This window comes from Notechis scutatus, chromosome 8, assembly GCF_049901735.1.
Source record: "Notechis scutatus isolate UNSWTSFEM ecotype Mainland chromosome 8, rNotScu1.2, whole genome shotgun sequence".
Lineage (NCBI taxonomy): Eukaryota > Metazoa > Chordata > Lepidosauria > Squamata > Elapidae > Notechis > Notechis scutatus.
The window spans coordinates 27,309,340-27,335,289 of NC_142016.1; the positions used below are offsets into that span (position 1 = coordinate 27,309,340).

General features: G+C 56.4%; 4 protein-coding genes and 1 long non-coding RNA gene across 12 annotated transcripts; 3 read left to right on the top strand and 2 right to left on the bottom strand.

Annotated features, from left to right (window-relative positions):
• Window positions 1-435: 435 nt before the first annotated feature.
• Window positions 436-18,437, bottom strand: SNRPA (small nuclear ribonucleoprotein polypeptide A). 6 transcript variants are annotated; one of them, XM_087970327.1, is made up of 8 exons: window positions 3,401-3,517; window positions 2,710-2,801; window positions 2,195-2,367; window positions 1,814-1,990; window positions 1,316-1,489; window positions 1,093-1,181; window positions 717-872; window positions 436-607 (listed from the first exon to the last, which is right to left on the bottom strand). In XM_087970327.1, exons 2-8 carry the CDS (start codon window positions 2,780-2,782, stop codon window positions 604-606), a joined length of 846 nt encoding a protein of 281 aa, XP_087826453.1. In that variant the 5' UTR covers window positions 2,783-2,801; window positions 3,401-3,517; the 3' UTR covers window positions 436-603. The 6 variants fall into 6 exon arrangements, with proteins under 6 accessions (XP_087826453.1, XP_087826456.1, XP_087826455.1 ...); XM_087970330.1 differs by having other exon boundaries at window positions 3,268-3,427; XM_087970329.1 differs by having other exon boundaries at window positions 3,245-3,416.
• On the top strand, window positions 3,564-6,287 carry ACTMAP (actin maturation protease). The gene is made up of 6 exons (XM_026687752.2): window positions 3,564-3,942; window positions 4,067-4,135; window positions 4,378-4,502; window positions 4,659-4,788; window positions 4,982-5,052; window positions 5,471-6,287. The coding sequence occupies exons 1-6, from the start codon at window positions 3,776-3,778 to the stop codon at window positions 5,785-5,787; spliced, it is 879 nt and encodes a 292-aa protein (XP_026543537.2). The 5' UTR covers window positions 3,564-3,775; the 3' UTR covers window positions 5,788-6,287.
• ITPKC (inositol-trisphosphate 3-kinase C) lies at window positions 6,759-19,897 on the bottom strand. 3 transcript variants are annotated; one of them, XM_087970336.1, is made up of 7 exons: window positions 18,837-19,897; window positions 9,440-9,539; window positions 9,116-9,329; window positions 8,769-8,973; window positions 8,297-8,398; window positions 7,885-7,956; window positions 6,759-7,611 (listed from the first exon to the last, which is right to left on the bottom strand). In XM_087970336.1, the coding sequence occupies exons 1-7, from the start codon at window positions 18,930-18,932 to the stop codon at window positions 7,513-7,515; spliced, it is 888 nt and encodes a 295-aa protein (XP_087826462.1). In that variant the 5' UTR covers window positions 18,933-19,897; the 3' UTR covers window positions 6,759-7,512. The 3 variants fall into 3 exon arrangements, with proteins under 3 accessions (XP_087826462.1, XP_026543535.2, XP_087826463.1); XM_026687750.2 differs by lacking the exon at window positions 18,837-19,897 and adding an exon at window positions 18,201-18,571; XM_087970337.1 differs by lacking the exon at window positions 18,837-19,897 and adding an exon at window positions 10,933-13,743.
• Window positions 9,241-10,013, top strand: LOC148129993 (uncharacterized). Its single transcript, XR_015750402.1, has 2 exons — window positions 9,241-9,324; window positions 9,661-10,013. It is a non-coding gene; the product is annotated as an uncharacterized LOC148129993 (long non-coding RNA).
• Window positions 19,202-25,153, top strand: COQ8B (coenzyme Q8B). The gene is made up of 14 exons (XM_026687749.2): window positions 19,202-19,228; window positions 19,783-20,493; window positions 20,570-20,636; window positions 20,879-20,956; window positions 21,133-21,231; window positions 21,506-21,591; window positions 21,812-21,952; window positions 22,048-22,129; window positions 22,360-22,453; window positions 22,641-22,782; window positions 22,879-22,986; window positions 23,094-23,159; window positions 23,361-23,447; window positions 23,591-25,153. Exons 1-14 carry the CDS (start codon window positions 19,202-19,204, stop codon window positions 23,882-23,884), a joined length of 2,082 nt encoding a protein of 693 aa, XP_026543534.2. The 3' UTR covers window positions 23,885-25,153.
• The last annotated feature ends 797 nt before the right edge of the window (window positions 25,154-25,950 follow it).

Consider the following 25,950-nt stretch of genomic DNA (forward strand, 5'->3'; position numbering starts at 1 on the left):
CCCACCCAGCAACGGTTCAGACTTTGCAAGACTTTGGTAATCCTTGGTCTTTGAAGCCCCCCACCCTCCTGAGTTCAAACTGAGTTTGCCCACTAGGATTCAAACTAAGTGTTCAATACAGCATCTGCCCTGGCAGTTTTGCAGCAGCATAAAATCCACTCTGGAAAGACAGCACCTTTGCTCTCAACCGAAGACAAACAACGCCTCTTTTATGAATTACGCAGCACTGCCAGGCAAGCTTGCCACTATAAGCCAGCTTGGAAACTCAATCAGCCAGGTGGGATCAGGGCCCAAGCTCCCCCCACCCCCATGGGGCAACTCCTGGCTTGGCCTGTGGTGAGAGAGAGAGGCAGAAAGTTTCAGGGGCTTCCACAGCAACAGCCCAAATAACCGAGACCCACCAGCCTCTGGCCAATGAGACCCAAAGCCGACCAAAAGAAGGAAGGACCAAGTTTATTGCCCAAAGGAAAAGCTCCAGGTGCAATGTCTGGCCGTCAGACTCTGGGTACAAAGCTTTTGCCAGGAATCGGCTGCTCCTTTCAGACGCCCCCTTCCACTCCGCCTGCCTCTCTTTCACTCGTCCATACACTCGCGCACACACACTTACCTGCACCAGAGGCAACATTAGAGAAACAACATAAACCATTTTACAGGCAGAAACTAGGAAAAAAGGCCAACAGTTCAGGAAGGGCCCCCGCCTCAGGAAGGGGCCTCACTTCTTGGCGAAGGAGATCTTCATAGCGTTGTTCTGGGTGATCTTGAACCCTTGCAGGGCATCACGGGCGGCACCGGCCTGCACCTCATTGTCGAATTCCACAAAGGCAATGTCATGGCGCCCGGGCACCAACCGGACCTCCTTGAAGCCAGGGAACCTGCAGCAAAGCAAATCGAGCTGAGTCTGCGAGGTTGGCATCCCTCCTGAGTCAAAAGGGGATCCTTGCACGGAGAGGGGCTCTTGGGGGGGGCATCAGGATAGGAAAGGCTGGTGCGCAGACCACGGAGGGAAGTCCAACCTTCCACCCCAGGCAGCCCTTCGCTGCCAGCCCTGCCCGGTCACCCTCCCCCAAAGCCCCACCAACGAGCGGGACTTACTGATTGAAGAGCATGGACAGCATCAGCTCATTCGTCTCCTCGGGAAGGTTGGTGAGGAACAGGATGTGGTTAGGCGGATTCTCCGACAGCTGCAGAGAACAAAAACATCTCACTGTTCGGATCGCTTAAGGCCCAGGAAGGAAGGGGCAGCCCTCGGACACAGACCCCCCAGTGGGTTCTACTCGATTAACCAGCCCAGCCAAGCTGGCCCTGGGTCACTCACCTGCTGTGCTGTGGCCATCTGTCCTGGCAGCATCTGTTGTGGTGGCATCGCCCCTGGGGGAATGGAGCCCGGTGCCATGCCAGGTGGTGGCATCATGCCTGGAGGTGGCATGTAAGGGGGCTGCCCTGGCATGTGGTGCATGACACAGGGGGCCTGGTTCATGGGGGGCATGCCCTGAGGAGAAAGCAAGGGAGGAGGGGTTCGCGCTGGGCCTCCCTCAGCAAAGACAGCCGCAGGGCCCTCCAAAAAGCAGAGACACCTTCCTCTTGTGGCTGCCATTTGAAAGCCAGCATGAAGCTCCCAAAGAGCCCTGAATCGCAGGACGAGGCCAGGGAAGGAAAAAGTTCATACTTTTCCCTGCTTTTGTTAAAGGTGAAGCCACCCCCACCATCCCCCGCACACACACACTCTGCCAGGGTCTGGGTTCCACCTTGGAGAAGAGCAGAATTGTTTCCCCAGAACCAGCTGGCCCCAAAGTGCCCGGAGGCAGGCACTCACCGGCACGGTGCCCTGGACAGAGGGGGCAACTGGGCCAGCTGCTCCTGGCATCTGCTTCTTAACTGCTTGCACCTCCTGGCCTTTGGGCTTTCGCTTCTCTCTCTTGCGGTCCCGCTCCACAAAAGTGCCCTTCATCTTGGCTATGATGTCAGAATCTACCTTGGCATACTGGATCCTCTGGGTATGGCAAAGAAGCACCGAGTTACCTGACGCCTGGCCAGCAAACTCCCAAGCTTCCCTGGGTCACAATGGCAGAAAAGGCCATCTTGGTGAAGCCACCTGGGAGTTCAGAGCCCCTTGGCCAACTGCAATTCTATCTCCTTTCTCAGGAGAGCCACCTGTCTTCCCTTCCTCCTGAAGCCAAGAACGGTAGTGACTCACCATGGGCTTGTCGTAAAAAGGGAACCCCTGCATGGACCGTAAGGCATTGGTGGAGCTGCATATCTCTTTGAAAATGACAAAGGCCTGGCCTCTCATTTTCAGGTTGCGGGACACCAGAATATCGAGAATCTGTCCAAACTGGGAGAAAATGGCATAGAGAGACTTCTTGAGCTCTGTGGGAAAAAAGGAACATTTTTAACTTTCGCTCTATGCTCTGCAGTTGTATTTTCTGCAGTCAAAACACAAATTGGTTACTGTGTTTTAAACATTCTTCAACTGGGGTTTGGGACAGTTATTGTCCTTCCATAAATGCCAGGAAAAGAATAAGCAAAATTTGCACACAAAGTACAGGTGCTGCGATATACGCTCACCTGCTCCAAATATGCTTCTTCCTTTCCGGAAGAATCTGGGAACCCAAAATAGATCACCAATGTGGGAACTGCACCCCTTCTAAGGCAAAATGCCCACCCCTAAAGATACACCGCATTAACGCTGAAGTAGCATCCCCGACTCACCATCTTTCTTGATTTTCTCATTGAGATTGTTGATGTAGATGGTGTGGTTGGACCGGGATTCTGGGACTGCCATGACACCTGCAAAGCTGAGGCTGGTGGGGAATGGAAAGATTCAACCAAACAAAGTAATTAATTCTTGCATTAAAAGATAAAAGCGAGAGAAAAATCTTAATTAGGAGGGAGCTGAACTGCAACACTCAGCCAGCCGCAAGGAAATGGCCACCGGCCCTCCGACACGCCACAGAAGAGGACAGAGGAGCCAGTGGATCCCGGTGACAGACTGCGTAGCTGGGAGTGGAAAGGAGACCACTCGGTAAAGCATGAAGTGGATGGGAGGCCACCAGATTGCCTTGATGGGAGGGGCCGCGCAGAATACAAGGAAAGCGCCCGCCTTCTCTTTGGAGCGCACTAAATGTTGTCCCGTATTGGGTAGGATCTACCCGGGATCTATTTTTCTTCCAAGAAAACGCGACTGCCACTTCCCCTTCCCTCCACTTCTCCCTTCGAATTCCGTTCGAGCTGCGACGGCTGCTACCCCGGATGCTCGGGCTCACGCGCCTCCTTGGCCTCTCCGGCTTCGGGAGGGTCCGGAACAACCAAGAGTCCGGTCCGCCCCGCTGCCCCCGACGGCGCGCCTCGCCCCCAGCGACACCCCACGCGTGGATTGCGCCTCGCTCGCCCGATCCCTCACCGATCCTGCGCAGGCCGCGTCAGGTCGCCCACAAGCGCTCCCGCCGATCCTTCCTCGCGTCCTCCACTATTGGACGATCGTTAGCCAATCACCGCTGGGAGATGATGACTTCCTCCTGCCTCGCCAACCTCCAATGGCCAGCGTGCCTTACCTTTACTCCCGCCCCAAATGGGTCCGCCTTTCGGGATATAGTCTGCCCATCATCCCAGCCGCAATGCTCGATTGGTTGATTACAAGTCGGTCCAAGATTGGCGCGCCACACGCTGGAAAATCCTCACTGACGCGAATGGATGACGGAATCCGAGTGCCGCCTGACTAACCAATGGAGATTCGGCCGAAGGCTCGTGACCTTTGACCCGCTAGGTTTGCGGCGGCATGGCGGAGGCCGTGCGGAGTTTGGCGGCGAAAAGCCCCCGCGCCCCGCCCCCGCCCCCGCCCCCTCCTCCGCGGGGCGCCGCGCTCCTCCTGGCGACGGCGCAGAAGGCGGGCGGCCTCGGGGACCGCGACGGCGTGAGAGAGCTCCTGCTGCGGCAGAAGTCCCGGTAAGGCCGGACCTGGCCTCCCGAGCGCGGCCGCCCTTGAGCCCGATGCTTTGGGGACGGCGAGAGCGGGAAGGGCCGCTGGTGCTCGGCGGGGCTCTGAGGCTGCCTCCCCGCTCTGTTGCAGGTTCAGCCGGCATCTGACGTGGCTGCTGTTCCTCCGCCCGGTCCCGTCCCTCATCCAGGAGGGCCCGCAGTGAGTATCGCCGGTGGGGGGGGAGCGCGTCCCAAGGGAGCCGGAGGAGCTGGGGCCTTTGGCCCGTCTCCCCCTTTGGGGCGGTCTGAACCTGCCGGCATATAGAGAGTGGGGGATCTGGGATGGCTTCCCTCTGACAACAGGCGAGGCCGGCCTCGGTAACTGGCCTCTCCCTCGGGCTGAAGATTACAGGAGGCCGGACTTTGTGCAGCCCAGAGCCTCGGGCTTTCTTCCTCCTGCAGGTGTGGTTTGGTGGCCCTTTGGATGGCCGGTGCTCACCTCTGCCTGCCATCTGAGGTCCCCCTGGAGAGAATTAGGCAGGTGGCTCTTGCGAGAGGCTACACGGCACAAGGAGAAATGTTCTCAGGTCAGTAGCTGAGAAGCACAAACGGGCAAATCTGTCAGGGCTGTGGAGAGGGGAGGAGGCTGCTCATCCGGATCCCGTTATGCAGGGCGCCAGTTGGGTTAGGGGCTCCTTTGTCGCGGCTCCAGCATTCCCTTTGTCACCTCCCCCCCCCCCAAGCTGCTGACATGGCCAACCTGGCGGAGGAGGTCTTCTCCTGTGAAACAGAGCTGCTCTCTGGAGGCCTGCAAGGACAGAACCACGACAGGATTCTTCAACATCTCGGTGCTGGCTTCCCTGTGCTGATACCGTATCCTTCTCTAAGGAAGCGTTTCCTTTCCATTTCCTTCAAGATTTCTCTGAAGTTTGAAACTGTTTACTGAGAAAGCAGAGACTTTCCGTTGGCCTCTTGCTAGCGGGGGAAGGGGTGTTTTCCCCAAAGGCAGCCAGTGCCACAGGGGAGCTTTCTCTTGAGCCAGGCCGGACCTTAATGCCTACCGCAGCTATGATGAGGACTACAACCATGAGCCCTGCCTCCGGAATGGCTACAAGGCTCATTGGGCTGTGGCCTCTGGTATGCTCTGCTGGCTAGCTGTCCACAAGGGGGTGCTGTTGCCACGCCGGAATTGTGGGTTGTGGTTCATCTCTGGGTATCCCAGAGAGGCGGCTTGTGCTTTGCTTTGGGGGAGAAACGTGGCAGAATGACATGTCCCGCCCATGTCCCTGGATGGGGATTCTGGGAATCTTGGTCCCAGCACAAGTGACAGATGACCAAGTTTTTTTTTGGGGGGGGGGCAGAGATTCTAAGGCATCTCTGTTGTGGAAGGGAGGTTGGTTGGGAAGGACAGATTTGACCAGGGATGGGGTTAAATTTCAGCATCAGCACTGGCCTGCATGGGCACTATAAAGATAACCCCCTCTTCCTTCTCCATTCAGCCGTTCCATTGAGGGCCCAGAAATCTCCCCCTCCCCCCATCTTATTTCTTTCCCAGGAGCTCTGCTTGGTCTGAAGAGTGATTCCCACCTGCCTGCCTGCCAGGAAGACAAGGACATCCCGGGGCTCTTCCACGCCAGCCACACGGCTTCAGCCGTCCCTTTGGAAGCCGTCACCGAGACCTACTTGCTATCCAAGCAGGGCAAGAGTTGCCGCTACCAGCTGTGGAGTTATGCTCAGATACAGCAGAGCAATGCTCAGCTGACGGGCTTCAGTCCCAGGCGGGCGGCTGATGGAAAAGTGTACATTGTGCCTGCAGGTGGGGTGCGAGAGGGACTGTGTGGACAAGCAGTGCTGCTGCAGCCAAGGCCGTGAGGGTGCTCTGGTGGCACCAAGTCTGCGCTGAAAGAAGGCTGCACCTGGCTTTGCAGAAGCGCTGCTGGGCTGTTAAAGGGACTTAGACAAATGCATGGGAACTGCTCACATCTAGCAGTGCCTTGAGAGAGGGACATTAGGAGGCAAGGAAAAGAGGTTCCCTCCCTCGCAGAGCTCCAGGACACCTGGACATGGATGTGGAAAGACAAGCTTATACTTGAAGCCCATTTATGCCAACCAACCTGGCATTAGAACTTTGTGTTTCAGTAGAAGGAAGAACGGAGGAAATAAGACTTTCGGGTGGCTTACATTGCGTCTCTGCAGGGGGCTTTTTGCCTCCAGAAACTAGAACAGCTGTTCTGATTAGTAACGAGCCCAACTTTGCAATTGTAAGCAGGAGGGAATAGAAATGCAGGTGTGAAAGTCAAGTGACCACAAGCCTTTTTGCCCCTCCTGCTGCTGCTGCTGCTGTTAATAAAGGAGCACAACTCTGCGTGGCACTTTGGGCCCTCGCTGGCTGCGTTTCTCTCTTAGCTGTTGTAGCTCCCTCCCTCTTTACTGCCGGCCCAGATTTTCCCTTCCGCCTGACTTTTAAAACAGCCTCTCCTTCCTCATTCTGTGCCAAGCGACTGCTAGAAATGACCTCATGGGGATGCTTTGAAGCACCCTCCTCCCAGGAGCCAGCAAGTCAAAGGTCACTTTGAATTTGAGACGGTCTTTCTAGATTTTCCTTGGATTACTTCCCTAGGCTCACCTAAGCTGGTTTACCTAGAGCAGGGGTCCCTACCCTGTGGGCCGTAGCCCACTACCAGACCGTGGTCTAACCGCCACCGGGCAGGAGGGCCAGCGTTTCCCTGTGCGTGCCTGCAGCCCCACTCGCGTGAGCATCGCAGGCACTTGCGCTTGTGCACATGCCCCTCCCACTCCAGTCTGCCAACCCGGAAACTCTGACCTAGAGTGCCAGCCGTGGATCGCTTGGACGTATTTTATGTATTTAATCAAACTTAGGCCCCACCCCACCCCCGATCAGGAAAGGGAAAAGGAACCATTTCCAGTATGATGTTTCTATGTTCACATGCAGCGCGTGGCATGGAGGTTCTCCAGCCAAGTTGCTTTTTCAAGCATGGGAGGGTGCCCAGGAGGGCTTTGCACCATAAAACTCAATGTTTCTATACGCAGCTCACGTGGAGAAGAGTGGCTCCTTCTGGGGTCCTTGCATCTAGCTGATTTGATTGATGGGTGCTTGAGAAGCACTCCCTCTTCTAAGAAGAAATGTTGACATTGCTACTCTTCAGTCTGTTCCTTCCGCCCGTTCAAAAATTGCAGCTCTGCTGCCTTCTCAGAGTAACGGCATTCTCTGTACATGGGATTGCAGCTTCTAAGGGACACCTCAGGCCCCCAGCTGTCCTGGAGGCGCCTGGCCTTCCACACTTCCCCAAAGATTGGCCGCTGGGCATTCAGAATGCCGCCAGTTCTCTGGGTAGCTGCAGTCCAGTCCTAGACATTCCTGGGGTTTCTTAGGATATCTGACTGAAACGGAGTCGGAGTCAGAGTCAGTTTGACTAAGCTGGCAGCACATTGCTCCTCTTGTTACGTGGGGCTTGTGTCCACGGCGCGGCCTGGTTTTTCCAGCATGTTTTGCATGATTGCCATGAGGTTTTCCAAGCCCCACAAGTATCCATCTTCACGGTTGCCTTCCACCCAAGGCAGCTGGTGGGTCAGGGTCTATTTGTCAGGCAGCGGCACTGTCTTGCCAAAGTCAATCATGCAGACTCTGGCAAGCCCCGTTTTGTCATGCACAAAAAGGAGAGAGCTGCCTACCACCTGGAAGCAGAGAGAGAGAGAACTCAGGGCCATGAAGGTGCCAGACAGATATCCATCTGGTTGGCAGGAAGATGCCAGAAAGTGTGTCTTGCTTAGCAGAGTTGGTCCAAGGAGCATCTAAACAGGGTTTGCTGAGCCAGCCCAAAGTATCAAACCAGAAGGATGCCACTGCTTGTTAGTCCTAATGTGCCACCCTAGCCAGAAAAGGCACCCAGATAACGGGACAAGGCTGCCCTTCTGGAACGTTCTCCCCAAAGAAAGGCAAAAGCGCACCTCATGTGCCTTGAAGAACTCGGACTGATCCAGTGCCACTCTCACCTCCTGCAGCTGCTCCAGGTAACTGCTCTATGGAGAAAGGAATGACCTTGGGGAATGGAGCAGCTACAAGCTGGGCCAGGGGTCTTCCCACTGACCCCCCTGTAGGCGAAGAGGCTTGGATTATTAATGGAGGCCCCTAACTCAGCTTGGAGCTTCATGTGCCAAAGCAACAAAGCTGCTGCATCCAATTCAACTCCAGTGAGAGGCTCTGTTGCTGGGACTGCTGGGCCCACAAAGCCACCACCAGGTGGGGTAAACCTGCAGCAGATTCCCAGGTGGGGTTGAAGGCCTGAGGAAACAGGCAGCATTTGTCAAGGGCCCTCCCACCCAAGCCCTGTCTTCCCCTGGGCAGAAACTGGATGCTCACCAGAAGGTGTTTGTCCTTGTCCAGGAAGTCCCAGAAGGCCTCCACGAGCTGCTCAGGTTGCCGGGTCTTCTTAAAGCTGGTGCTGCAGGCGCCGCTGGCTGTCTGGGGGTATGGAGGGGTGGGGGAGGAAGAGCCTAGTCAGTCTTTACCTAGGTCAGAAAACAGACTCCACAGGAAGGAGGAAGCCCTGTGGAGACGGCTCTAGGAGCAGAATCTCGCTGGTCTGGGGGTTTCTGGGAGCCAGCCCAAGCCTCCTTTCCCAGGGCACAAGGCATGCTTGGTTCTGGCAGGGATCCCCTCGGGTCTTTCCCCAAACAGAGTACCGGACGGCAGGGAGACGGGGCAAGAGAGCCGCCAGGATCCAACAGGCAGCTGAGCTTGGCAGGGGGAACACCCCCTCCCCAACCAACGCTGGGCTTCCCGGGCAGCCAAGCAGGAGTGCTTAGCTTCCTAATGAGAAGCCCCCACTCACCTTGATGCCCTCGATGCGGAACCCGAGTGAGCTGGTGGAGCTGAGCGACTCCCTCCACTGCATGTAGCGGGGCTTCAGCACGCCATGCTGGGCGTGTTCCTCCGGCGTGGGAGCAGAAGGGTCCACTGCCATCATCTTGTCATACATGTCATGGCGGAGGCAAGGCTGCTGCCTCGCCTTCTCCAGCTCTTCCTCCAGGTACGTCCTGCACACAGGACAGGGAGAAGACGGGACCCTTGGAGGCGTTTGTGGGGCAAAGCTCTCTGGAAGATGCAAGGAGGCTGCCCGCTCCCCACCCCGGCCAAGGGCGAGCCGAGTCCCCCACCAGGGAGCAAAGGACGGCTCACCTGACCCCCATCTTGCAATCCATGATGGAAGGGTTCTCGAAGCCACACAGCAGGTCCTCCATCCGGATGTAGGGCTCCCCATCATGCTCCACCATCCCATAATATGCCGGGACATACGGCTGCAGCGCATCGCCTCCCAGGCGCTCCAGGCACTGCTGCTCATTGGAGCAGTGCCTCTTCAAGACGTGGCCCAGATCCCCGGCCTTGAAGTTGCCTGAGGAGGATGGAGGGGTTGTGGGAGGAAAAGCTCAGCAGGCGTCCCGCTGGGGCCTCACCCGCTATGGAGGGTGCCCCCTCCTCCCGGGGCAAGAGCCGCTCCTTTACCTGCATGGCCAGCGAGCTGAACCCAGGGGTGGCGCTTCTGGAAGGAGACCAGGCAGGGCGACCACTGCACCAGCCCCTTCAGCTTCTTCCAGGGCTTGTTCTGCAGACATAGCGAAGGGGAGAGGATGAGCGGGGGGAGTCTGCCCCAGATCCAGAGAATTCTGGGCGGAGGAGTGGGACTTTGGGGGAAAGAGAGGAAGCGCCTCGCTCCCGCCTTGGAGCTTGCTGGAGTCAGGCTGCCCAAGCAGGTCGCCGTGGTGACGCGGCTCCTTGCAAGCATGGGAAGAGCCGGCCTGATACAGAAGAGCAACCCTGGAGTGGAGGAGGATCACCTGCTCTCCCGCCTCAGGGAGCCTCCCACGAAAGACAACGGCACCCTGTCCCCAGCAGAGGCCAAGCAGGTCAGGAACCTGAAGGGAAAATAAACTTGGAAGGGCATGGAGCTCATTGGCTGATGAGCCCACCTGGCAGGGTTGTCGTAGAGCAAAACAGGACCGCCATATTTGTTTCCTATGATTCTTGGAGAAAAGCATGTAGGATGTATCAATAACAACCTCTTATTATTTTCTTCACAGCAATGAGTTCCAATGTCTTGAATGCCTCCCTCTCTTTTCTTTTGAGATAATTTCAGAAACAGAATGAAGGGGCCCAGGAGCAGACCCTTCTTTCCCCTCCCCCCGCCCACACCCCCTACACCCCCAGAGCAGTCCCCAAGTAAACTGGACCCAGCAGTGGGGAAGATCCTGCTTGGAAGACCTTAGAGAAGGTAGAGAGATGCCAGAGCAGCAGCGGTGGGGCGGGCGGGGGGGTGAATACCACAAAGTTGTTGCTTTTGTTATATCACAGGGCGGAAATGCCCTCCACGGAGGCACCTTTTTATCTACACTGTCAGGACGGGTGGGGGGAGGCCAGGCAGGAGGACCCGTCTCCTGGCCACATCCCCATTTGCACCGGGTGACGAAACCTGTCCCCTCCGCTGAAAAAGCCACCAGTTCCCAAACCACGGTGGGGAGCAGAAACCGGCTGGTGCAGGAGCCCCGCTGCCTCCCATCATGCAGAGCTCCTCGGGGCTCCTGGGCAGGAAAAAGGGGGAGGGCGCATCCTGGAAACCGGCTCTGGAAGAAAGGCCAACATGCCCACCCCACCCCACCCCCCGACAGGTTTGGCTGGTTGGCACAGGACGGGCAGCAGCAGCAGCAGCAGCAAGGGTGGCCCTGGCAGGTGCCACGTTTCCCATCCCTCTCTTGTAAGCAGACAATCTCTGGGGAAGAACAGCCAGAGGGCACCTGCAGCACGGCTGAAGCCAGAGCCGAGCAGCCCCACCAGCCACAGCCCTTCAGAAGCCCATGCGGACAGCCAGCTATTCAGTGGGGAAGCGACTAGGGGGCCCTTGTGAGGCAGCCCCTTCCTTTCTCCTGCCCAGGACAGGAAGCATTTCCCCCGCCCCTCCCTGCAGCTCTGAGGAGCCCCTGGGAAGGAGGGGGGGCACTCACCAGAAAGGAGCCCCTGTCCGGCTTCCGCATGACTTCCCCTAGGCCAGGAACGCTGGCTGTCTAGCCAGGGGAGGTGGGCACCTACCCAGCCCCAAGGTGCACGCAGCCAAAGCACTGCTTTCCTGGCCACACCCCTGGCATGATGCTGATGGCACCGTGCCCCGCCCCCCGCTTTTCCTGGAAGTGGAGAAAGGAAGGGCAGAGAGAGGAGACAGCAGGTTGCTCAGCAACCTGGGGTTGTTGCAAGAAATTTTCCATGACAGGCAAAGTGGAGAGCAAGAGGACTGTCAACAGACAAGTCATTGTGGAGCAAGACGTCTCTGCCCTGGAGGCCTTGACAGTGCACAGGCTCTGCTCAAGTCGGAGGAGGGCGATCAGGCCAGACTCTCGCGCTGAAACGTGCCTCATAATTCGGGCACCCTGTGGTGTCCCTCATGCGGGAGGGCCAGACTGGAACCTGCAAGGTGGGCCGAGTGAGGAGCAGCGTCTCCACGCCACGCCTGACGGACAAGCTCCCAAGGACTGGGTGTGCCATGCAAGGGGTGGCCCTTGAAAGTCGTTGCTGGGAGCCCCTTCTGCCCTCGGAGAAAAGCACGTGCAGAACCACCATCACACTTGGCACTTCGGCTTCTCCACTGAGCAACACAGCGAGCCCCACACAAGCCATTTCCTGGCCCCCAGGAAATACCAGCCAGCGATTCAGGGTGAGAAGTCCTATTCTTCCAGAACAATCCTCTTGTGCAATCAGAGGCCTTTTGTGGGGCTGACCAGGGACTAGGAGGATGACCCCGGTGAGCAGCCCCCCCTCTCCCCGTGGTCTTTCCATAGAGCAAGCCCCGTCCCTTCCTTGCCGCTCTAGCTCTTCTGTGCTTTGAACTCAGCAAAGGCCTGACGCATTTTTCTTGAATGACAGCAGCACCGATGTCCCCCTCCCCAGGCTGGGGGGGATGTTTCCTCCAGTGAGTGTTCAGTCTGCATCCAAATGCTTGCAAAGGAGCCACAGGTGGGGAAATGATGGCCTTCCTACCGTTGATCTACCCTGGCCTTAAAAGAAGCTTGAACCGAAGACGCTTCTTGGATGGGAAGCGAAACCTCTTCAAGCAAAAAGAAAGTTCAGTTGCCTTTTGAAAAAGCACCTTTGGGACAACCAGGACTGTCTGGATGACTGAGAATCTCCTTGTCTCACCTTCACCTCTTAGCCTCTGGAATCTCAGGGTCCTTCACAGGACAATGCAAATTCTGCACCACTGCCCCAGCCTGCTTGCCTCAAAGGTCTTCTGGAGAGGTTCCCCCAAATACTCTTTTGCCTGAGGATCCCTGACAACTGGAGGGATCCTGCCAAAACCCCTTTGTTCAAGAGAGTCAGCTGCTGCCGGGTCCTGAGACAGCTTCCCACAAAGCCAGAACAGCCAGGCGCTTTAGAAGAAATTCTATTTTTAAGCTTGCGTCATTTTCAATGTGACTAATTCCATTATGTTTTTTATTACAGTGAATTAACTTGTGTAAACACATTCATTAGTACTTCTTTGAACGCTGCCCCAGCATCTTCCTATGAAGGGAAATGCAGAAATATCTTAAATAAACATCTTGGTTTACCAAAATAAGCCCTTTGTTGCTCTAGTTCATCCTTCAGGCTCTTTCTAAGGGTTTCCGTTCAGGAGGCAAATTAAGAGCCTTTAAAGTTCATGCCAAGAATTTAGCCCTTTTTGTGTTTCAAATGGCCATAGAAAGGGGCCTCCTGCCACTTGGGGTCTGCCAGGACGCTCCCCCCTTCTGCTTCCTACCCTTTGCAAGAGCCTTGATGGGCACATGCCCAAAAAGGATCTCAACATTGACTACCGCGCTGATTGTATCAAAACAAAGTCACACAACCCACAACTCCACATCCAACCCTACCTCATCCAACCCACCATCACTCAAAACTAGGCACGCACTCCCCTAACTACCTCAATTCCAACAACAACTGGCCTTAAATGAAAGCTACTCAATGCAAGAAGCCTTGTGAATAAAATACCTGAATTTCTCCTCTTACCAAATATGGCTAAATTCGACATCATATTTGTCTGTGAAACATGGCTCAACGCATCTCTCCCTGACTCCATTACCACAGTAGGAGACTATCATGTTTACCGATCAGATCGTGAAATCTGTAGAGGAGGTGGTGTTGCTATCTTCTATAAAAAGTCCCTACATCTAAAAAACGTCCAAGTTACCCAGGAGCTTGCTATTCCTGAGACCATCGTCTGTGAACTGTCCTTAAATATAACATTTCTGTTCTTACTATGTTAGAGCCCCTGATTATGACATCGAACATGCAAACAAGCTAAATACACTACTAACCTGGGCAGCATCCTGCCCACATGCTTTTATCTTTCTTGGTGACTTCAATCTACCTCATATTACTGGACCCTTAATGAATGTACAACTGAACCCACACATGCAACCTTCTATAATGCTGAAACAAACCTGGGACTGGAACAACTAGTAACCAACAATACCAGACGTAACAACTGCGTCGATCTCATCTTCTGTAATAGTTTGAATTCAATTTATGGAATACAAATTATAGAACCCTTTTCCAACAGTGACCACAGCATGACTGACTTTTGTTTCAACATACGTCCACACAAAAATCAACACAACGATGTGATCCCCAATCATCTTCAAAAAAGGCAACTATGATCTTATAGACAACGATCTCTCATTCCTTGATTGGCAATCTCTATTCACTGGATGCAATACTGTTGAAGACCATTACAACATATTTTTACTTGAAGTCAAAAGAGTCATCAAACTATATGTACCAATAACAACTCCAAAAAAAAACCAGAAAAAAACAGATTACCCATAACAATAAGGAAGCTTCAATCCAAAAAGAAATCACTTTGGCGGAAAAACAAATCTGATCACGTTGCCAACTTCAAAAGCCGATACAAAAATTTATGCCACTGGATAAAGACTGAATGCACCAATTATCATATTAAACAAGAGGAAAATCTTCTATGCACCAATTCCACCTGTGCTTTCTACAATTTTGTAAACAACAAACTAAAAGACTCAAGGTCCATCCCACCCCTGAAAGGACCTAAAGGTAAAGACTGCAATGACAATACTATTAAAGCCAACCGCTTTAACACATTTTTTGGCTCAGTATTTGTAAACAGCAATGGATCATGCCCAGTATTTCCTAGTCGGACCACAGACAACTACAATGATCTAATACATATTGATTTTACAGAAGACAATGTTGAAAAAGCACTATGCAATCTAAAACCATCTCTATCTATTGGACCGGACGGAATATGTGCCTACTTCTTAAAAAAGCTATCCACTGCCATAGCCGAACCTCTAAGCATAATCTTTGAAAATTCTTTCAGGACCAGCTCCTTGCCAAACTTATGGTCACTAGCCACGGTCATCCCCATCTTCAAAAAGGGAGACCCCAGCCTAGTTGAAAATTACAAACCAATCTCTTTATGCTGCGTCACCTGTAAAGTCATGGAATCAATTATTAATCAATCCATTATCCTCCACTTAGAGACAAACAACCTACTCTCCAATAAACAATTTGGTTTCAGAAAAATACTACCCTGCAATCTGCAACTCTTACACTGCAAAAACATATGGACTACACAACTCGATCAGGGCAAAGCAATAGACGCAATCTACATAGACTTCTGTAAAGCCTTTGATTCAGTGGTACACGACAAACTACTCCTAAAACTAAAATCTTATGGTATCTCTGGACACCTGCATAACTGAATAGAAGCATTCCTGTCAAACAGACAACAAATGGTCAAAATTGGGAGTGTCCTATCAAATTCTGTACCTGTCAACAGTGGTGTCCCCCAAGACAGTGTTCTAGGACCAACTCTCTTCATACTCTACATAAAAGACCTCTGTGATCATATTAAGGGCAACTGCGTTCTCTTCGCTGACGATGTAAAGCTATTCAACACCACAGACAATACTGCTACCCTTCAAAAAGACCTCTACTATGTATCAGAATGGTCAAACAAGTGGCAACTTCAAATCTCAACAAATAAATGCTCTGTTTTACATACTGGCAAAAACAATCAGAAAATAAAATACAGGCTGAATAGTCAAGACCTTGTTGATGATCCAAATTCTGTCAAGGATCTTGGAGTACTCATCTCTAATGATCTAAGTGCTAGAGCCCACTGTAACTACATAGCCAAAAAGGCATTAAGAGTTGTTAACCTAATCTTACGTAGCTTTTTCTCTGGTAATATTACACTACTAACTAGAGCATACAAAACCTTTGCTAGACCAATACTCGAATACAGCTCATCAGTCTGGAACCCACATTATGTATCTGATATTAACACAGTTGAGAAAGTCCAGAAATATTTCACAAGAAGAGTTCTCCATTCCTCTACATGTTGCAGAATACCTTATGCCACCAGACTTGAAATTCTAGACCTAGAAAACCTAGAACTACCCCCTTCGGTCCGATCTAAGTATAGTACATAAAATCATACATTGCAGTGTCTTACCTGTCAATGAATACTTCAGCTTCACCCATAACAATACAAGAGCAAACAATAGATACAAACTCAAGGTTAATCGCACCAAACTTGACTGCAGGAAATACTTCAGCAACAGAGTGATCAATGTCTGGAATCCTCTACCTGACTCTGTGGTTTCTTCCCCAAACCCCAAAAACTTTAACCTTAGGCTGTCTACTGTTGACCTCACCCCTTTCCTAAGAGGTCTGCAGGGGACGTGCATAAGCGCACCAACCTTCCCTGTCCTATTGTTTCTTTTATTGTTTTTATATGTATCCATGTATTCATAACTATGTTTTTACTTATTCCTATTATCTTGTAGGCAATTGATAAACCAAATAAAATAAATAAAAATAAATAAAATAAAATAAATAAAGACAGCTGGAGCTCCGGGCCAGTCCAGCCCTCCAGCCAGGCATGAGTCAGGCATGCTCAGCTCCACGGACCGGGCAGAAGCCAGGGTGATTCATTTTGCCGGAAATAAAGCCATTGCAGCTGGCGCAACTGAAGCGGCTTATCAAAGGAGGCCAAACAGGTGCCTCACGGGTAGAAATAAGTGCTCTGTATGTTCCAGAAAGTTCCAGAAAACAAATGAAGGCAAGGGAGTGTTGATTGGAGCAGTTTTTCTCTGAGTCAAGAGTACCAGCACTCTGTATATTCATTTGAAATAGAATTTTTACCAGACTTCTCACTCTTCATCTTCTCAAGATAGACAAAGGATCCTGGGCTCACAGGCTCATCATTCTCCTGGAAAACGCGTGATGGAAGGAGCAGCCCCACACCTGGGACAAGAAAGCTAGAGCTCTGCCTACCTGGCTGGGAATTCTGGAAGTCCCCAAAGTCAACCCCCCATTTGGGGACAAGGATTGAAGAAGCCTCTGATCCCCAAGCATTTGGTCCCATCAAGAAAGCCTGCCTGGGCCTTTCCTGGGAGGATCGGAGGAGCCAGGAAGAGGCGGAGGGGGGGCATCAAGTGCCCGTCCCTCTCCTGCAGAGCCCAACCACTCGCTCATGGAAACCAGATTTTTAAAAGGCCAGAAAATGTGGCTGGATGGGTGAGAAATCGCAGAAGATCCGGGATTCAGAACAGAAGCCACTGTTGATTGAGTTGCTCAGCTCTTGTAAAGCTGGAAACACTTTGCCCATTCTGGACAGAGTCAGTGGGGCCAGCTGTGGCTCTCTAGGGAAGGAGGGCATGAAGGGAGGGGGCATAGGGGGGGCTGGGAAACAAGGGAAAGACCATCCTTGACTTGTGGCTGGAAGATGTGAGGTTTCATTGTGTTTGGCGCCTGTGCAGCACACAGGTCTTTGATCCCTCCAGATGGGAGAGCATGGCCCATCAAGAAATAAAGAAATAAAAGTTTGGATCTAAAAAAAATTAAGTAATTTTATCTATAAATAAATAAATTAAAAAAAAAAAAAGATAGCGCCTCGCATTGGGGAAATCTCCTGTGTCAGCAGGATTTTCCCCAGGTTCGTGGCTCCACTTGCTAGGAGTTGATCACCAAGCCAGTCCTACCCGACCTTGAGAACGAAGCAGGACACCAGGACACCCACAGGTTGGGGCTGGGCAGAGAGCATCCAAGGGAGAGCAGAGGCAAGTTCGTTCCACGCTGCTGTGGCTACCAAAGAAACTCCCGTGCTGAGGCCCAAGGGATCCAGAATCCAGGAAGGCTCTGGCTGTAAAACAGAGCTTAGCCAGTTGCCCTCAGCAGCAGCAGCGTTGCTGTCTTTATTGTTGTTTTGGTGGCCACAACATTTGGCACAGGTGACACCACTGCCCTGCAAGCTGCGTTGGCTACCTCTGTGAGGCTATTCAAGGCGCCAGGTGTCTCTCTTGAAGTTCCTACGTGGCTTGCGGTCCCCTTCTTTACTCCCCAATGGTTTCTCCATCTGACGCGCCCGGCAGAGGAGGCCTGTTGTGGATTCCACCAGCCTTTTCTGTTGCAGCACTGGCCCTCCAGAGCTTCTCGGCGGTGGGACCTCACCTTGCTGGCCTCTGAAAGGCCTCAAAGACCTGGTTCTGGGCCCAAGCTGGGGCCGAAGTGTGTGCAGAAGCCCAGCCATGGCTCCCTTCAAGGCCTTTTATGAGTCTTCAGCTGCAGTGTGCTTTCTTTTTAAAATCATTTCAGTAATTGTATTTTATGTAAAATTTGTACACTGCCCAGAGTCATATACATGATCTGGGCAGCCATATAAGCAAAAGAAAGCAATAATAAACCACAAATCACAGCTCAGCTCAATCCCTGCCAACCACTCAAGAGACCCAGGGAGCGGCTCCCATCGAGGGCAGCCCGGCCTAGCAGCTCCCCAGACTGCTTGCAAGGAAAACGGACTGCCGTGTCCTAACCCCGAGCCAAAGCAGCTGATCCCCCAATGCCCCGAAGGGGACCCGTCGGCTGGCCCTCCGCCCACCACCTCCCAGGCTCCGGCCAGGGGCTTCTGCACAGCGGTTGCATCCGGGCCGCGCTCGGCAGGGTCGGGCAGTTCGGGGTCCCCGGCCGGAGCCTCTCTGGCCAAGGCAGGCCGGGCAGAGGTACAGAGGCTCCGCCGATCCTTCGGGGGAACCTCGCAGGGTCGCCCCCACCGCACCGCCATCTCCCCGGGCAGCTGCCCTCCCTCACCCCTCTCGGGGTCCCGGCAGCGCAAGCGGCCAGGCCGGCTCAAGGCTCGCCCAGCGGCGGAGCATCTCCGGCCCGAGACGCTCCCCCGGCTCAGCCCCGTCGACCCCCGCCTCACCTGCGCGTCCCCGCGCTCGTCCGCTCCGGAAGGCGCTTCTCCCGCGCCGGCGGCCTCCAGGCGCATCGCCCTCCCGCTCCGGCTGCCGGCGAGTGGCCGCCGCGGGGGCGCTGGGCGGCGTCCGGCGGCCGCGTGGGGACGGGCGGCGTCCGAGGCGATCCCCGACCCCCTCCCGGCGAGCGGCGAAGCAGAGCCGGGCGAGGAGAGGGCTGCCCCGGCGACCCTGCGACTGCCGGCTCGAGCGGGGCGGAGCTGCGATTCGGGAAGAGCCGGGAGGGCGGGGGCGGGGGCGGGAACGGGCCGGGACTCCTCCGGATGCCCGGAATCAGCTGCGGACATCGCAGGTCGCGTCCGGGCACCCTCCCTCCGCCCTCCCCTCCTGCCTTGGCCAGCCGGAAGCCTTGCAACTCAGCCAGCCCAGGTCCTGGCCAAAGGCCCCCCATTCCCCGCCTTTGTGGTTCAACCCCGAAGCGGGCAGAGGGCCTTCAGGAGGCCTGGCGCAAGTGGGCCTCTTCTGGTGGCTGTGACTTGCACCCCAAGGGTCTGAGTTTGGGCTGCCCCAGCCAGGGGTCCCCGAGGCCAGGCGCTCGCTTGGGGCCTTTGGCCGCGCCCCCTTTCACGTCCAGGGTGACTCACAGCACAGCTTGCCCTCCTTACTTGCCACTCGGGCTGCCTGGATGGGATTCTGGGGTCAGGGATCTTTTGTGCTATGTCCTCCGCCAACTCTGGCATATTTGTCAGCAAATGTTGCGTCAGCCGTTCCCAGCAGCTCTTCCTGAGCCAGTCATACTGCCATGGCTTCTTCCCTGGCAGAAAACATGCAAATAATATTCTCTGACGGCCTCATGGTTCCTCCCAGAAAGCATGTAATGCAATTGGTCAGTGATGCTCTGGGACTTGTTCCCCTGTCCATGACTCACACTTGTCCCAAAGAGGAAACAAAGTCCCAGTTATTTCATTTGTCAAATTTATTGGCCACCCATCTTATTGCAGGCTAAGTGATGGCACTGGAAGACTGGTACGTTCAGGTTGGTGGACCTGATCCGTTGGGCAAATATTCCTTAAGGAGAAAGGAAGGCCCAGCCAGTGTTTTTTAGTAAACACACACAAAATACACAGAATTATGGTACAGGAGCTTTCTAAAAACACATATTTTAAAAAGTGCAATCTCAAATAGCTGCAATAGGCATCCATTGACCTGCAATTCTTTTTTATTTTAACTTAAGCTTTTAACAAATGTTTAAGAATTTCTGATGGGCTCGAGAAATAGAGGCTGTAGCCCCACCAGATGTGATCGTATGGGCTTGGTGTAATTGTATGTGTGTGGAAACCCAGCAAGCCATTATGTCAGCAGGCTATGTGAACAGGCAAAAAAAGAATTAATGTACACATTTTCAACCAGTTTTAGGGTTGTTAAATTTTATTTATCATTTCAATGCAGGGCGTTTGGTTATTTTCTGTCTGCGCCGTTAGCCCACCGCCTGCTCACCAAAGCGGTGCAATCGAAGTCAGACGGAGGCTGCGGGGCGGCTGGTGGCCGAGGAGCAGCGCCCAACGCTGACCTTAGTCGCCCTTTCCAAAGGGTGCTCACCCTGCCGGCTCCGAGCAACGGCTGGGCTCCCTTTCCAGAGCTCTGCACCCGCCCAACATCTCCGGCAAAGTCTCCTCCGCACTTTCCCCCAACTCCAAAGGGCTCCATAGGCGCGCAATCTCCGCCGCCCTTTCGGTGGAACAAGCGCCAGGCCGCATCTGGCTTGGGGCCCCACCCGCCCGGGCTGCCTCTGGCGCGCCCACCCGGAAAAAGGCACGCGGGCGGGGGATTCTTCCAGGGCTAAAGCCAGGACGCGTCGCCGAGCGCGGCTCCCCCGGCCGCCCTTCTCTTGGCCCAGAGCGCCACCCGCGCAGGCTCCGCAGTCCCAGCCGGGGTCGCCTCCGGCTCAGCCGCAATGGGCGAGCGCTAGGACCGCGCGGCAGCCTCCCGTCGGGCGCCCGGCGGGAAGGGAGGGCCTGCTGCGGCCGGAAGTTGCGCGCAGGAGGCGGGAGCCGGCGACTTCCGACCGGAAGCGAGGCCCGGCGGCGATGTGGTGGCAGGGGCGCGCGGCGGGGCCCCGGTGGCCCCTCTCTTCCTCCGGCCGCGGGGGCTCGGGGCGCCGGACGGGCCCGCGCGGCTCTCCCCGCCCGGGCGGCGCTGCACCGGGCGGCGCGGCTGCGCGGGCTGAGCGCGGAGGAGGTGCGCAGAGCCCGGGAGGCCCGGCCGCGGAAGGGTGCGGGGGCGGCCAAGGCCGGGGCCCAGGTGAGCGGGCGGGCGGGCGGGGCGGCTGCCGGGCAGGGCTCCGGTCGAGGCGGCGCCTGACTTGCTTTGTCCGCAGCTGAGCGAGCGGGCCCAGGAGCGGAAGGTGCCTGTCACGCGCGTCGGGCGGCTGGCCGCCTTCGGAGGTGAGCGCGGGGCGGGGCGGGGGGGGAGGCGCGCGCAGCCCCCGTCTCTCGGTCTCCCTGCAGGCTGCTCGCCCGAGCGGCGGCGGCCTTCTGCCCCGGCCGCTGCTGAGCCCCCGCGACCTTCCCGGGGCGGCTCAGGAAGGGCAGCGGGGCTGCCTCCCAGGAAGAGGCGCTCCGGGGCTCGCTCTGCCTCCTGTGGTGAGACCCCCTCGCGGCTGAAGGCCCCCCTCCTCCCCTTCCAGGGCTGGCCGTGGGCCTGGGCTTCGGGGCCCTGGTCGAAGCGGCGAGGAGCTCCCTCCGCGGGGACCGAAGCGCCGCCGGTAAGAGCCGCCGCCTGGGGACTCGGGGGCGGGGGGGGTTGGCGGCTCTGATTGGACCAGAGCCTGCGCAGCCGATTGCCCCTCCCCCTCAGGTGTCCCCTCCCACTTCCTGCCGTGCAGGGGGAGGCGACCCCCGTGATTTGACAGCCCCTCCCCCACCGCCCTATTCCCTGCAGAGAGCAGCCTTTCGGCAGCCAACGCGGAGCGGATCGCCGACACTCTCTGCCGGCTGCGAGGGGCAGCGCTCAAGATCGGCCAGATGTTAAGCATCCAAGGTGGGGGCGATGGGGCTTCTCTGCTCGCTGGGTCAGAGGCTCCCTGGAGCAGCTGCATCTCAGCTGGACCAGCCTCCATTCGCAGAGGTGCTGTGCCCAGCTGGCACTTCTATGACCGATGCGTCTCCTGGCGGGGGGGGTGAATGCACTGACTGCTTTCTGCTTCCCTGTCACTCCGTATTTAGCAAGCTATTATTTCTTGCCATCTCTTACAAACTTTGTGGTAGGTGGGTTTGGGGATCAGCGCCCCAGTAACCCTCCGGTCTCCCCACAGACAACTACTTCCTCAGCCCCCAGCTGCAGCAGATCTTTGAGCGTGTCCGGCAGAGTGCAGATTTCATGCCACCCTCGCAGATGATGGTGTGTTGCTGACGTGGAGTTTGGGGGGGGCGTGTCAGTTTTAAGCCCTTGGGAAGTTGCAAGTGGTGGGACAGGATCGAGGGCAGTGGCAGCTGCTGAGTCTGGTGGCCTTGAGACTCTGCACAGGACAGGTCTGCCTGGGCAACCGTCGATGTAGCTGTTTGCTGGCTGGCTGCCCTTCAGTCCCCCCTCCCCCATCTGTGGGATTCTCTCCTTCCAGGGGGTGCTGTCCGAAGAACTGGGCACCGACTGGCGTGAGCGGGTGGCCTCCTTCGACGAACAGCCTTTTGCAGCTGCCTCTGTGGGGCAGGTGCACCTTGGGGTGCTGAAGGATGGGACGGAGGTGGCAATGAAGATCCAGGTCAGGGACAATGGGAAGAGGTGGGAACCATTGTGGGGTGCCCTGTCCTGCCCCAGTTCTAACACCTGCTCTGCCTCCAACCCTCATCCTTGCAGTATCCTGGCATTGCCCAGAGCATCCGGAGCGACGTAGACAACCTTTTGTCGGTACTCAGGATGAGCACAATGTTTCCGGCAGGTAAGGGGGAAAGGTGTAGCTTGTGATACATTTATCGGGCTTCTGACTGGCATGAGAATTGGGAGGAGGAAGAGCTCCCAGAAGCTCAGCTGTGGCCCTGAAAATTGTGGCTGCTGTGAGCCTCGTGCCCCTGCAAGGAAGGCGCTCGCCATTTTGAGGAGCCAGGAGCGGGTGGGCATTGGGAAGGGCAGAAGGCAAAGCTGGGCAGCCCTCTGCTCTTCCTTTGCCAGGCCTGTTTGCAGACAACACCCTGCAGGTCCTTCAGAAGGAGCTGGAGAGGGAGTGCGACTACGAGCGGGAAGCCAGCAGCACCAAGAGGTTCAGGTAGGCTGTTGCCCAGGGGGGTGTCCTTGGTCCAGCGGCCTTGCGACACCCGGTTAACGACCGACTTTTGCGTGGGGTTTCCCCCAGACGGTGTCCCTGCTGGCTTCTTGGCCCTCGGAGGCTCTATGGGGAGCGTTGCGCAGGGAGGGGCTCGGGCAGGGGTCCCAACAGGCCTCTCTTTCACCAGGCGGCTTCTGGAAGGCGACCCTTTCTTTGAGGTGCCGGAGGTGGTGGACGAGCTGTCCACCCGGCGAGTGCTGTCCATGGAGCTGGTGGGGGGCGTCCCACTGGACCAGTGCCAGGAATTGGACCAGGAGGCTCGCAACGAGGTGAGGGCTGCTGGGATCCAAGCGGCAAAGTCTCCCCTTGGAGACCCAATACCCCCCCTGCCCGTGACCCACCAGCGGCCTCTCTTCCTCCCCCAGATCTGCTCGCAGATCCTCCGTCTCTGCCTCCGTGAGCTCTTCGAATTCCGGTTCATGCAGACGGACCCAAACTGGGCTAACTTCTTCTATGACGCTGAGAGACACAAAGTGAGCCTTCCCTCGACTCCAGCCGGGCCGTGTGGACAGCAGCCTTTCCGTGGGGGGGAAGACTCTAACTGTTGTGGCCATGGCCCTCAGCCCCGCCTTCCTTGCAGGTCACCCTGCTGGACTTTGGAGCGAGCCGGGATTTTTGCAAGGAGTTCACTGACCTCTACATTGAGGCAAGTCCCGAGTTTCTGCCCAGGCTGGGTGATTGTGGCAGCCTCGGGGGGAGCAGGGCAGGCCCCTCCCTGGACACCCCACCCCCGCACTTCATGGTGCAGGCGGGTAAGGAGCCCACTGGGGGAAGGTTTGGTTCAGGAAGTGGAGGTGGGCAGCGGGAGGAGAGCACGGAGGGTCTGAAGGCCGTCCTCTGCCCCCAGGTGGTGAGAGCCGCGGCCGATGGCGACAGGGAGAAAGTACTTCGGAAATCCAAGGACCTGGGATTCCTGACCGGATTCGAAAGCAAGGCGAGTTCGGCAGCGGGAAGGAATGGGAGGCCTGGCTCTCAAAGGGCTTTTGGGGAGGCAGCTGTGCCCGAGGAGCTCACACGCAGCCCTGTGGGAAGGCAGGGAGGCTGCCTGGGTGGCTGACTGCAGCTGCCCCCCGGCAGGTCTTTGAGGAGGCCCACGTGGAGGCAGTGATGCTCCTGGGCAAGGTCTTCTCCGCCCGGGGCCCTTTGACTTCCAGCACCCAGGACACGACCCGCTGCGTCCAGGACCTGATCCCCGTGATGCTGAAGCACCGCCTGTGCCCCCCTCCGGAGGAGAGCTACTCCCTGCACCGCAAGATGGCCGGCACCTTCCTCCTCTGCGCCCGTCTCGCTGCCGCCGTGCCCTGCCGGGAGATGTTCGAAGAGGCCTACAGCCAGTACACAGGCCGGGAGAGCCCTTCTAGGCTGGGCTGAGGGTGGTCCGGCTGCCTTGGCGCTCAGCCCAGGGACCAGCTGCTCCTCCCTGGAAGGAGTGAAGAGAAGAGGGTGGGTCTCCTCCCGCCCCCTCCCTGGGCCTGGAACCAGCCTTCCTCCCCCAGGGAACCCGGCTGCTGCGGGTGCAGGAAGGCTGCCTTCTCTCTGCTGCGTTTCTGTGGGGAGAGCACCGGCGGCGGCGGGGGGTGTGTGTCTGTTGGTTGCCCCACAGGGAAAAGGCAACTAACTCCTGGGCTGCAAAGGGAAAACAGCCTCTTGTGACTCAGGCTGGCCTTGGCTGTCAGATGCTTGTCCAGGGGTCCATTACGCCGCTTTGGATAAACTGCTGCCCAGTCCCATCACCTACAGCCAGCCACATTCTGGAGGAGCTCTGCAGGAGTCCAGGCTGCCCTGCCAGAGGTGCCGATGGCTCCCTTGCAGGAGTACCAGGGAGGGGCTGAGGCCTGGAAGGCCCCCAACTCACAGTGGGGGTGGGGGTGGAGCCGCCTTGCCTTGGGTGAGAGCCCTTCCCTTCCCTGCCTGCCAGTTTCTCTCTTTTGTGGGGCTCTACGTGGCCTCGGGGTTTGTGGAAGGCTGGCCAGGAGCCAAAGTAGAGAGAACTGGCCACCTCGGAGACTGTGGGTGAGCCTTCCTGCTCCTCTCTCCTTTGGGCCCCAGTTTTGAGTCTCGTGGAGAGCAGTGAGAAGCGGGGAGTAATCTGACGTACCTGCCCCTTGGAGAGGGCGGCCTGGTTGGGCTGGGAGGCAGGTCCAGAGTGGCCCAGTTGCTTGTCAGGGGAAGGTGCCCACGCAGGTGCCTGGGAAGGCAGCTGCTCTCTGGGCCTGCAGGGTCTGGGCTGCTTCCTGCCCCGGGTGGGGAAGTAGGAGCTGACGGTCGATTGGGGAGGGCCCATGGCTCCCCTTGCCCCCCCCCCAGTCAGCCCCAGACTCCCAGCAGGGAGAGCGGCCTTCCGCCTGTCCGTGTGGCCAATGTTCAGAGCCTGGGTCGGGCAGGCAGGCCCTTTGGGGGGGGGAGGGCCTCTCCAGGAGCTCCTGGCAGGTGCTGCCGGGTCCTTTTTAGGCCAAGGAGCCAGGTGGCATTTGCCCGATCCGGGCAATCCAGTAAGGTGCCTTTGCTGCCTCCAATTCTGCTGGAGAGCTGCTGCTCTTGCAAAGTGGTGCCCAGTTTGGCTCTTGCGGTCGAGGTCCGTCAGTTCTGTAACCTTTGAAAAGTCCAGTTCAGAACTGTATAAATAAATATAGAAGAATTCAATCCGGTTCCTCTTCCCTGTCAATTCAGCATACATCGATCATTCGTTCCTCGAGAAAAATCTGACCGGTGTCGTCGTCTTCTTCATCCTTGAAATGGCTGCTTGTGAGGATGAGGAAAGGGGGCAGCCACAAGCAGGTCGGCCTAAAGAACCAGGAAGCCCCTTGAGGGAAGTTTCCGGCCATCTGCAACCAGGCAGCTCAGCTCAGCCATCCCGGATCTGCCCCTGCCAGGATCAGGCGGTGTCCCCCGAGTTGGTTGGGAATGATGGTTTACTGCCAGGTGCTTTAAACTGGGTTGTGGGGCCTTACAAGCCAGGACTGGGAGGGGCTTCTGCTCAGGCCTTTTTGGGAAAGCGAGAAGGGCTTGAAAATCAACGGGGGGCTTTCTAGGGGGAAATAGCCCCTTGGGGGGCTTCCAGGCGCTGCCTCCCAGATGGCTGCTGCATGGCTGACCCGGGGTGTCCCCAACGCTCCCCTGCTCCCTGGAAACTTCCCACTTGGGGGCAGGCTGGCCAAGGGGGCTCCCCACTGTGCTTGAGGAGGCTTGGCGGGAGACGGCACCCCTCTTCCCAAGAGTCCCCACGGTTTCCACTGCACGGCGACTGGAAGCGCCTGGTTCACCCCCACCACTGATTGCTAAACAGGCTGGCAGCGAAGCCTGGCCACAAACAAGGCGGGTCGGTCGATGGGGAGCGGATTGGGGGCACGGCAGGGGTCGATACAGCAGGGAGCATATTCTGGCCCCCCTCCAAGCGGCAGTTCCAGGGAGGGAGAACACTTGGAGCCTCGGCCCAG

What these genes read in the sequence shown, in the direction of transcription:
- SNRPA (XM_087970325.1), bottom strand. Translation starts at nt 2,782, where the DNA reads ATGGCAGTCCCAGAATCCCGGTCCAACCACACCATCTACATCAACAAT. An exon ending in TGAGAAAATCAAGAAAGATG is followed by an intron (nt 2,368 to 2,709) that starts GTGAGTCGGGGA and finishes TTTTTCCCACAG; the next exon opens with AGCTCAAGAAGTCTCTCTAT. An exon ending in CTGTCCATGCTCTTCAATCA is followed by an intron (nt 873 to 1,092) that starts GTAAGTCCCGCT and finishes GCTTTGCTGCAG; the next exon opens with GTTCCCTGGCTTCAAGGAGG.
- ACTMAP (XM_026687752.2), top strand. Translation starts at nt 3,776, where the DNA reads ATGGCGGAGGCCGTGCGGAGTTTGGCGGCGAAAAGCCCCCGCGCCCCG. An exon ending in CTGCTGCGGCAGAAGTCCCG is followed by an intron (nt 3,943 to 4,066) that starts GTAAGGCCGGAC and finishes GCTCTGTTGCAG; the next exon opens with GTTCAGCCGGCATCTGACGT. An exon ending in GGCTTCCCTGTGCTGATACC is followed by an intron (nt 4,789 to 4,981) that starts GTATCCTTCTCT and finishes TGCCTACCGCAG; the next exon opens with CTATGATGAGGACTACAACC.
- ITPKC (XM_026687750.2), bottom strand. Translation starts at nt 18,539, where the DNA reads ATGTCCGCAGCTGATTCCGGGCATCCGGAGGAGTCCCGGCCCGTTCCC. An exon ending in TCAGCTCGCTGGCCATGCAG is followed by an intron (nt 9,330 to 9,439) that starts GTAAAGGAGCGG and finishes CATCCTCCTCAG; the next exon opens with GCAACTTCAAGGCCGGGGAT. An exon ending in TCCGCATCGAGGGCATCAAG is followed by an intron (nt 8,399 to 8,768) that starts GTGAGTGGGGGC and finishes CCATACCCCCAG; the next exon opens with ACAGCCAGCGGCGCCTGCAG.
- COQ8B (XM_026687749.2), top strand. Translation starts at nt 19,202, where the DNA reads ATGGCACTGGAAGACTGGTACGTTCAG. An exon ending in CGGGGACCGAAGCGCCGCCG is followed by an intron (nt 20,957 to 21,132) that starts GTAAGAGCCGCC and finishes TATTCCCTGCAG; the next exon opens with AGAGCAGCCTTTCGGCAGCC. An exon ending in ACCAGGAGGCTCGCAACGAG is followed by an intron (nt 22,783 to 22,878) that starts GTGAGGGCTGCT and finishes TTCCTCCCCCAG; the next exon opens with ATCTGCTCGCAGATCCTCCG.